This window comes from Trichosurus vulpecula, chromosome 2, assembly GCF_011100635.1.
Source record: "Trichosurus vulpecula isolate mTriVul1 chromosome 2, mTriVul1.pri, whole genome shotgun sequence".
NCBI classification, from domain to species: domain Eukaryota; kingdom Metazoa; phylum Chordata; class Mammalia; order Diprotodontia; family Phalangeridae; genus Trichosurus; species Trichosurus vulpecula.
This window is the reverse complement of record NC_050574.1, coordinates 4,229,958-4,240,262: the sequence shown is the minus strand read 5'-3', so window position 1 is coordinate 4,240,262 and position 10,305 is coordinate 4,229,958. Positions and strand designations below refer to the sequence as shown.

General features: G+C 52.2%; 1 protein-coding gene across 1 annotated transcript in view; it reads right to left on the bottom strand.

Moving 5' to 3' along the window:
* Positions 1-2,716: 2,716 nt before the first annotated feature.
* LRRC4B (leucine rich repeat containing 4B) overlaps positions 2,717-10,305 on the bottom strand; it is a 30,735-nt gene continuing 23,146 nt past the window's right edge. Inside the window, exon 2 of the mRNA XM_036747442.1 lies at positions 2,717-4,534. Within this exon, the coding sequence (XP_036603337.1) occupies positions 2,717-4,534 (1,818 nt within the window). The remainder of the gene's footprint in view (positions 4,535-10,305) is intronic.

Sequence of the window (10,305 nt, the reverse complement as noted above, 5' to 3'; positions counted from 1 at the left end):
ACTTCTGTCCCTTGGTGAGTGCTGGTGAGGCTCTCAGTGTAATGCTGTGTCACCAGGTCTCAGGAGACTGAATCTGGGCATTATGGCCTCCAAGGTTATGATTGTACCCATTGCTCAGCGCACGCCTGCGCTTCTTTTGGGTCTGGAAGCATCTTTCCCTCTCTCATCAGACCAAATCAGCTTGGATACATCCCCAGGGTTATCTTTCAGGGGATCCTTTTCTCCATCACTCCTTGTCTGCCGATGTTTCTTCCTGTGTGTGTCTTTGTCCTCAGCCCAACTTCTCTCATCAGATTGAATATGGGCATGGTTTCTGCCTTAGTGTAACTGCGTCTGTGTGTGTGTGTGTGCGCGTGTGTGTGTGTCCCCGTCCACATCTCTTCCTGTCCCCCTCTCTACCTTTCTGACTCCATCTAGATCTTCCCTGCTGGGTCACCTGTACTTGTCCCTATGGATCTGGGAGGAGAAGTAGGGGATAGATGAAAACATGCTGCTGCCATGCCCATCTTTTGTTCCCCCCTCAGCCTGATGCCTAAGCCCCCCTCTCTCTCCCCTTGTGCTCTCTTCTGGCATCTGGGAACCTCTCCTGAGCTGCCTTTGGGTGTCTCCATGTTTCCACAGCCCTGGATCTCCCTCCCGCCCTGTTGGTTCCTCTCCTCTCCTCCCTGCCCTTTTCCCTCTGTGCCCTGAGATGAGGGGGACCAGGGCCCCCCATTTCTGGATTCCTCCCTTTATCTCAGTGTTCCTCTTCTTTTTCTCCATCTTTTCCTCTTCCAGCCCCACTGCTGTTGCTGTGCAGCCCTGCCCCCCCCCCCATCTCTGTCCCTACCTTTTGTCTGCATTTGGCAGCTGCCTCTCTGACTTACTCCTTTTCTCTCTTTTCCTCAAAAGACACTCAACTGTATTGCTCTTGGTCTCCCTGTATCTCTGCCCCCTTCTTCCCAACACTGCCCAAATTGATGCCTCCTTTCCCTCCCTATGAAGAAGAAATGCAGAGAGACATCGACAGTCTTGGAGAGACATGTAAAAGTAACAGTGACAAACACACACACACACCATAGAGGAGAGAGATCAGTTGGATCAGAGAGCCAGGGTGGGGACACAGAGTCAGAAGCTCTCCACTGGAATCCCAGCTCTGCCATAGATGTCCTGGGGGGCCTTGGACTGGTCTTTGACCCCTGTGGACCTGATTTCCTCATCCACAAAATGAAGGAGTTGAAAGATCTCTAAGGGCCCTTCCAGCTGTTACTCTGATGCCAAGGTATGGGTGGATGGATCCTTTGGTGCTCCCCCAGTATCCTTTTACCAGGAATCCCAAAGGAGTCACACAAAGCTACACAAACACACACACACAGCCACATTCAAAAGACCTCCCCCTTTCTCGTCCTTCAGACCTCTAAACTCGGCTTGTGAGTAGTAGAATGGCCGATCTACTGGGGTCACAAGTAGGAAGGCGCCTCATGCTTTCACTTTCCAGTGTAAGACACAGAGGCACATAGAGGGACAGGGATGGGCTCAAGGTCACACAGACAGGAAACCAACCCTTGTAAATCTCTTCTCTCTGAGCCTCCATTTCTTCAGCTTAAAATGAGGGGCTTGGTTTCAGAAAACTCTTCCATCTTTAGCATTCTCTGGTACTGTGTCAGAGGGCCGGGATGAGGGAGCCCCAAGCCCATCCCCAACCCAGTAGCAATGGGAGATGACTTTACTAATCATCTTGTCTTCTGAGTTTGAGGCCTGGGGAAGGAGAGGTCTGACGCAGCTTCTCTTTCCCTCTCTCTCCTTCCAGTACTCTCTCTCTCTCTTCCAGTTCATTCTCTCTCTCTCTCTCTCATGAATTTTGCATTTCTCTCTACTTTTCATGACAAAAAAATTTTTTTACTTTTTCTTTTTTTTTTAAAGTAATTACAGAGCAGGGTAGTCATCGACACACACCTCCCTTCAGTATCAAAAAAGTCTATGGAGCAGGTTTGGGGAAGGGAAGGATTTTGGTGGGGGGGCAGGGGACTGGGGCTCCCCCCTCCCCCCAGCCAAAGGGCAGGGTGGGCTAGGCCAGGGCTTGGAGCTTAGCATGTGGTAGGGACCAGGCCAGGGGTAGGAGGAGCTCAGGTGATTCGATCTGTCTCTTCAGTTTGGAGGGAGGGAAGGGAGGGAGGGGAAGGCATCAAACTGCAAAAATGAACCATAAAAGGGGGTTGTGGGGGAATGGGGTTGGGGGAGAGGGCCCCTAAAAAAAGCTCTCCCCTTGAAGGTTGGCAGGGGTGGGGATGGTGGATTGGGGAAGCCGGGGAGGGTGAGGAAAGACCTGGAGGGATTTGGTGACCTCTTCCAAACCCCACATCCCCTGGTGCTATAGAGAGGGTGGGGGCAGCTACTGCAGAATCCCCAACAAGGTCCAGTCCCGATGTCGCTCCCATCCCCTTCTCCCCGACAACACTCCCATCCCTACCAGGGCTTCCCACTCTGGGGGAGTCAGGGATGCAAACCAGGAATCAAATGGTCAGGGTGCCCCCTTCCCCCCCCTTCCCTGCAGGGCATCGGGAGGGTTTCACGTCCCAGAGGACAGGGGTGGGGGCGGGTGAAGGGTCCAAAGGTCCAAGATTTCGCCTCCCCCCCTCAATGAGGAGATTGGGGGCTTCTGTGTCCCCAGCCGTGTTCCCCCACCCCGACGACGTCCCCTCCACGCCAGGGAGCTGCCACTGGGTGGCCCAGGGCTTCAGATCTGTGTCTCTTGCACGTTCTCCTTGGAGCTGCTCTTAAAGAGCAAAGGTTCGTGGATGGAGTTGAGCCCGGGGGGCCCCTTGCCCCCGCAGCCCCCGCCACCCGGGTTGCTGCTGTAGTGGGCCTTGAAGGCAGCGGCCACATAGTGGTGGTGGTTGAGATGGTCACGCTCCAGGGCGGGCAGGGCCAAGTGGCTGTCCCCGCCCCCGCCCACGCCGGACACGGCAGCGGCTGCGGCCACGGACACGGCGGAGGCGGCGGGCAGCTCGTCCTCCACGTTGATGATCTCCACGGTGCGGGTGGGGCCGTGGTGCTTGTGGAGCTGGTGCTGCTTGCGAAGCTTGTAGAAGGCGACCAGCATCACGGCGGCCATGAAGGTGATGGCGACGAAGCAGCCGATGATGATCTTGGTGGTCTTCATGACGTCGTCCAGGTCTTTGAGGGTATTCTCGGTCACGTCCGTGATCGGGACCGTGAACGCCTTCTCTGTGGGGCGGGAGGACCTCGGGGCAGGCGCCGTGGTGGAGGACGAGGCAGGTCCTCCCACCTCGCCGGGGCCTCGGGGCCCACCCCAGCCTCCGTCTGTCGTGGGCCCTGGGGGTTCCTTCTCTGTCCCGCGGGGCAGGAGGATCTCGTCACCAGACTGGGTCTCCAGAGTCTCCACGGTCACTGTGGTGAAGTACGTGTAGCCTCCCCCGCTAGAGCCCCCGGGCCCGCCGGGACCACCCGCCCCCACGGGGTCCACAGCGGAGACATTGAGGGTGGCGGAAGCCGTGGTATTGCCGGCCGAGTTTGTCACCATACATGTGTACTGGCCCGTGTCCTGGACGGTGACGTTGGTGAAGTTGAGGGTCCCGTCGTGCAGGACCGAGATGCGGACACGGTACGAGCCGTGGGTCATCAGGGTCCCGTTGGGGGTCAACCAGTTGACGGAGGTCATGGAGGTGCCCGTGCGGCACTTGAGCTCGGCCGCCATGCCCTCGGTGACGTTGAGGTCCGTCGGCGGCTCCACGATGACCGGCGCGTAGCACGTGAAGTGCGACTGGTCCAGCTCGCCGATATAGCGGCCCTTGAGGCCGGCGGGGGCGTGGCAGCGCGCGCAGCACGTGGTGTTGCTGGGCACCGTCTCCTTGAGCCACCAGCTCAGCCAGAGCACGTCACAGTTGCAGTGCCACGGGTTGTGGTTAAGGTGCACGCGCTCCAGCCGGTGCAGGGGCGTGAAGAGGTCGTGGGGCAGGGACATCAGGTTGTTGTGGGACAGGTTGAGCTCCTCCAGGGATTTGAGGTCGTCGAAGGCGTTGCGCTCGATGGTGCCCACCTGGGCGTGCATCAGCCAGAGTTTGCGCAAGCTGGTGAGGCCCTGGAAGGAGCCCGGCCGGATCAGGTCCAGCCGGTTGCCGGACAGCTCGAGCTCCTCGAGCCGCACCAGCGCCGTCAGGTTGGGGATGTCCTTCAGGTTGCACATGCCCAGATTGAGGTAACGCAGATTCACCAGCCCCTCGAAGGCGGCCTCCGAGATATACTCCAGCCGCTTGAGCTCCCCCAGGTCCAGCCGCCGCAGCGACGGCACCCGGTTGAAGGCGTACGAGGGGATGCTCTCGATGGGGTTGTTGCGCAGCCACAGCTCCCGCAGCTTGGACAGGTACTCGAAGGCCTGCGTGGGCACCGTGGTCAGCCGGTTGTCGAAGAGCTCCAGCGTGTTGAGGCTGGGCAGGCCGTTGAAGGCGCCCACCTCAATCTTTCTCACCAGGTTCTTGCTCAGCTGAAGGATCTCCAGATGACGCAGATGTTTAAAGGTATCAGTTCGGATCACCTGGAGGGGAAGGGTTGGAAAGCCAGTTAGGACACGCTGCCGCCCTGGGGCCCTGCTGGCGTTCTGCCTCCCCTCCCCCAGGAAGCCTGGGATGCTCCCAACTCCCTCAGCTGATCTCAGGGCCCTCCTGACTGACCTTGTGCACCTCCTAATCTACATGGCCTGTGTGTCTGTCTAGGGATGGATGCAAAGGGCACAGGACCCAGCCCTGCTACTCACTACTGAAATCATCTGTGTGTCCATTTCCTCAATGAAATGAGAAGCTTGTACTAGAAGGTTTCTAAGGCCCCTTCCAGCTGGAAGTCCCCGGCTTCTCCACTGGGATCATAGGATTATAGGCACACAAGATGCTGTAGTAGCAAATGTCTTACTGAACAGAAGAAAAAAGGGAGGTGGACCAAGATGGAGAGACTGACATCTGATCCTGACCCTCTGCTCCCAGGCCCAGCGCTCTTCCCAAGACGCCTCTGAGGGCCTGGAAGTGGTTGGGGGTCAAGGACTGCCCATGCCTTTGGGTCTTCTCCAAGGAGCAAGCACAGGGCCCAGCACACAGTAGGTGCTTATCCAGTTTGTTGGCTGAATTAAGGCACAGAGCTGACTTTCCTATGGAGCATGGCATTTGCAAAGCACTTTATATGCACATCTCAGGTAATGCAAGAATACCTCCCATTTTACAGATGCGGACACTGAAGCTTAGTGACTTGCCCAAGATCATACTGCCAACAAGTGATGAGCAGATTGCTAGTTCTCAAGGTGGGGGTCCCTCGTGGTACAACTAGGAGGTGCTGATGGGCGATGGGGTGGTCAGAGGACCTGGATAAGCAAGGGATACGCGGCATGGGACCCAGGAGTCTGGGGTAGGACACAGGAGGAGAAGGGGAAAAGTCAGGGCAGAGAGTCTTTCACCATCACTTAATGGAACTTTGCTAGTGAGACCAAGATTCCAGAAGACCCAAGCCTGAGGTGGGGGCATGCTAAGTAAACTGGAGACATTCTGTATCCTTGGCCCTGAAGCTGGGCAGTGGCAGCAAATTCGGACTGTCATCCAGCCCTTCCTAACTCCCCTCTAAAATCAAGGGGTCACACAGGAAGGGTGAGAAAACACTTAGGAGCTGGAAGGGACTGAGGAGACCCTCAGTCTAATCTGCTAATTTTACCCAGGAGAAACTGAGCCCCAGAGATGGGGAGTAAGTCACCTCAGGCTACACAGGTTAAGTTGGAGATCTGGTCCAACATCCTCTTGGGGAAAGGAAAGTGAATTACTTAAGGTTAGACCCCAAGTCCAGCCCAAACCTTCACTGAACCACGAATCCCCGCCACCAGCACACTTTCCTCGTCTCTAAAATGGGGATAATAGCATATCACTACCTTCCCCCATGTTGGTGAAAAGGAGCAGGGTGGGAAGGGCTTTAAAAACTCGAAGATGACATGTTAGTGATTATTAACTTGAGCTCGTGGAAGGCATAGTTCTCTGCCCCTGCCCTAAACAGGAGCAGGCATAAGCTTCCAGCTGTCCACACCTATCTCTAAGCCCTGGTTCACTCATGCCCAGTGGGCTGGATTCAGCAACGGCTGAGCCTTGGGCTCGGGGCTCACCTCAAGCCCTGGGACTGCTCTTACTAACACTCTAAGGCCTTCTGGTCCCAGCTGGCCCAGTTCCTTGGTATCTAGAATTCTAGAATCTTAGAAGCTCAAAGGCGGAAGAAACCGAAGAGAGAACCAGTTCAGTTTACACATGAAAAGGAATCCTCTCCATAGCATCTCTGCTTGAAGAGCTACAGTGACAGAGAGCTCACTACCTACCAAGACAACCCGTCCCACTTCTGGAGAGCTCTCTTTGTGAGCCAGTCCTTCCCGATGGAGGGCCCAAATCTGCCTCCCTGTGAATCCCTGCCATTGCTGCTGAGAGGTCTGCTCTGCAGCTAAACAGAATCAGCTCTGCTGGATCTCTTCCTCCCCATGATAAGCCCTCTGAATACTTGGAGGGTTCACAAGTGGAAGGATTCGAACCTTGGGGAGCAGCACAGGAAGCTGGGCAGAGACAGATGGGAGTCTGGGTCATCAAAGGGTCATGGGAGGGGTCAGAGAGGCTAACCCCCTGCAGCCCCAGAGTCCTGAATGGCTCAAGGTCATACAGGGCGTCAGTGGCAGGAATCTAATACTGAGTGTGGTCACTGCACATGGCCATCCTGCCTGAAGACAGCTTTCCTGTGCCCCTCCCAGCTCCTTCAACTGACCCTCTGATGGCCTTGTGTGGAGTCTGCGCATGATAGCAGTTAGCCTCTTCTGGACACTCTGGGTGTCTAGGTCCTTCCTAAAAAGGGGCCTAACAGCACCCTCTGTTGGAGCAGCACCCTCTGGAGGGCGACCCTAGAGTTATCTGAGTGCCCTCCAGAGGTGATTTTCTGCATCTGAGGGCAGCAGGGTTAGAATAGATAATTCTCAGAGTGCTGGGCCTGGAGTCATGAATACCCAAGTTCAAATCCAGCCTCAGACACTTAACCTGCGTGAGCCTGGGCAAGTCACTTAACCCATGTTTGCCTCAGTTCCCTCAACTGTAAAATAGAGATGATCACAGCACCTACTTCCTAGAGTCATTGTGAGCACCAAATGAGATTTTTTTGGAGGGGAAGCTCTTAGCTCAGTGCCTGGCACATGGTGGGCACTAGATCAGTGTTGATTCCCTTCCTCTAACGTCTCTTCTGGGTCTGAATCTTTACAATCCAATGGCCAGGCCCCCCAAGCCTGGGCAGTGGGCTGCTTCTATCACAACCGAATCCAGCTTACCCACTTAGTTGGAGAGTGGCTGGGGGGGTCCAGTAGTGATCAGTAGAGGGGAGGGCAGGCCTGATACCAGGCTGGGATCGTGCCACTTATTACAGCCCGGTCAATGACTAATGTGATTTGCCAGAAAGTGGGCAAGGCAGGTGGGGGAAAGAGGAAATCTAGAAACCAGAAAGACCCACTGGATATAAAGGGCTAGGTTTGTGCCACCAACTTGTGAGGTGACTGTCTCTGGGGCTCGATTTCTTCATCTGTCAATCCGCAGGGTGTTTAACTACATTATATGAAAAGTAGCATGGCCCTAGGGATAGAGGGCTAGATCTGGACCCAGGAAGAGCCGGATTCAAATCCTGTCTTAGACACTTATTAGCTATCTGACCTTGGGTCAATCACTTAACATTAGTAAGCCTCAATTTCCTCGTCTGTAAAATGGAGATCTGGTATCTATTATTACCTAATAATTTTACTATTCTCTAGCCCTGCCTCATCGTGTTGCTGTGAATCTCATTGGGAAAATGGATGAAAAGAGTTTTGCAAGCCTGAAAGCACGGCAGGCATGTGAGGTCCCACCCCCATCTCTGAGGGCCCTTCCAATTCCAACATTCATGGGCTAGGAGGGTGTTTGGAGAAGAAGGCTCAGTGCAGGCTTGGCAGGGAGAGAAAGCGAGGACCTCGGCGGGGCTTCCCATGAGTTGCGCCTCAGGAAGTGGGTCTCACTTCCAGATGGGCTCATGGGGAGATTTACTTAAACCAGGAAATGCTGCATCTACCACAGCTCTTGGTTACAGCATCCTATCTTTAGAGAGATGCTAGACTCTCAGTCAGCACTGGAGGGTTCTCAAAGGTCATCTCATCTGAACTGTGACCAGCCAGAACTTTTCTATAAATGCATGCGTGGTGCAGTGGGAAAAACTCGACCAGGAGATAGAAATCCTGGGTGCAGATGCTACTTTGACACTTACGCTAACTGTGTGACCCTGGGCAAGTGACTTGCCTCTGGAAGCTTCAGTTTTCTCATCTGTAAAATGTGGATAAATTAGAGTTATCCTACTTAGACCCATGGCATTGTAAAGAAAATCCTTTGTGAGCCTCAATGCATAATAAACATATTTATAATAAATGTTATAGTGAATATATAATAATAAATAATAAAGCATATTATTACGTGTGTGTATCCGTTTCCATATCTGTACGTGTTGTTGCTTGGTTATTTCTATTTGTATCCGACTCTTTGGGACCCCATCTGGGATTTTCTTGGCAAAGATACTGAAGTGATTTGCTATTTCCTTCTCCAGCTCATTTTACAGATGAGGAAACTGAGGCAAGAGAGGGTTAAGTGACTTGCCCAGGGTCACACAGCTAGTGTCTGAGGCTGGATTTGAAATGAAGTCTTCCTGACTCTCAGGCCAGCAGTCTCTCTAGCTGTCTCCTATGTTAGTTCACAGAGAGTCGATGGTCCGCTATAGCCCCCAAATCTTTTCCGTAAGTCCCACTGTTGAACTAGGCATTTTGTGTCCATGTATGTGTGAGGTCCATTTCTTGACCCCAAATATGACACTTCCTTTCCATTTGTCCCTGTTGAATTCCTTTTTCTTAGATTCAGGTGTATGCTCTAGCCTGGCAAGATCTTTCTGGATTCTGATGCGATTATCCAGGCTGTTAGTTTTGTGTTATCTGCAGATTTGATGATGAGCATGCCATCACATCTCTTGTTCCAAATTACCAGCAAATTATTCACTCAAGTAAAGATTTTACATTTATACATATTCAATTTTATCTTATTGGATTTAGCTTGCTGAGATCTTTTTGGGTCCTGATTCTAGCATCCAATTCAATCGAAGTCAACAAACATTCATTATAAACCAGCAAATAGCAGGCTGGATACAGGAGATATAAGGAAGGGAAGAAACTGAGACTTTGTGCCCAAGGAGCTAATAACTCATTAGACTGGGAGCTTCTTGAAGGCAGGGACTGTCTTTTGCTTTTCTTTGTATCCCCAGCATTTAGTCCAGGGCCTGGAATATAGTAGGCACTTGATAAATGCTTGTTGTAATGATAAGCATGCAAATAGACATGATCCCAGAGAGATATTATGTGGTCATCATATGGAGACAGATATTTCTAGCTGTGCATTTGGGATCATCTTCCATTTACGTGATAAATACCTTGTTTGTATGTATTTGCTTCTTGTCTCCCCCATTGGACTATAAGTTTCTTGAGGGCAGGAACTATCTTTTGCCCTTTTTTGTATCCCCAGGGCTTAAGACAGGGTCTGGCACATAGTAGGTGCTTAATAAATGCACATGTTGACAGTGATATGCCTTTGTTATAGCAAAGAACTGGAAACAAAGGGGGTGCCCATCCACTGGGGAATAGCTGAATGAATGATCTTACATGAATGTAATGGAATATTTTTAAGAAATGATGAAAGGGACAGTTTCAGAGAATCCTGGGAAGATATCTGAACTGATGCAGAGGGAAGTTGAGCAGAACTGGAGAACACATAGTTATACTTAACAAGAACATCGTAAAGACAAACAGCTTGGAAAGCCTGAAGATCCCTGCTGAATGCAAGGATCAACCATGATGCTTAAGGTCCACCTCCTGAGAGAGAAGAGGACTCAAGATGCAGAATAAGATGTGAAATTTTGGGTGAGGCCAATAACAGAATGTTTTGATTTACTGTGAATATCTGACACAAGAGGTGTGTGTGTGTGTGTGTGTGTGTGTGTGTGTGTGTGTGTTTCTAGTTTGGTGGGTGGTCCGAAGGAGAAGGGGGATAGGGTAGCAACATTTTTTTAAAAGCTCAAAAAAGTATACTATGAAGGTGGAACAAGAATCTAGACATGGTGTTCTAGGAAATCAAAGGAGAGAGAGAGAGAGAGAGAGAGAGAGAGAGAGAGAGAGAGAGAGAGAGAGAGAGAGAGAGAGAGAGAGAGAGGATTTTCAGCTAGAAGGAAAAGGGAAAGCTTCCTGGAGGTACCTGG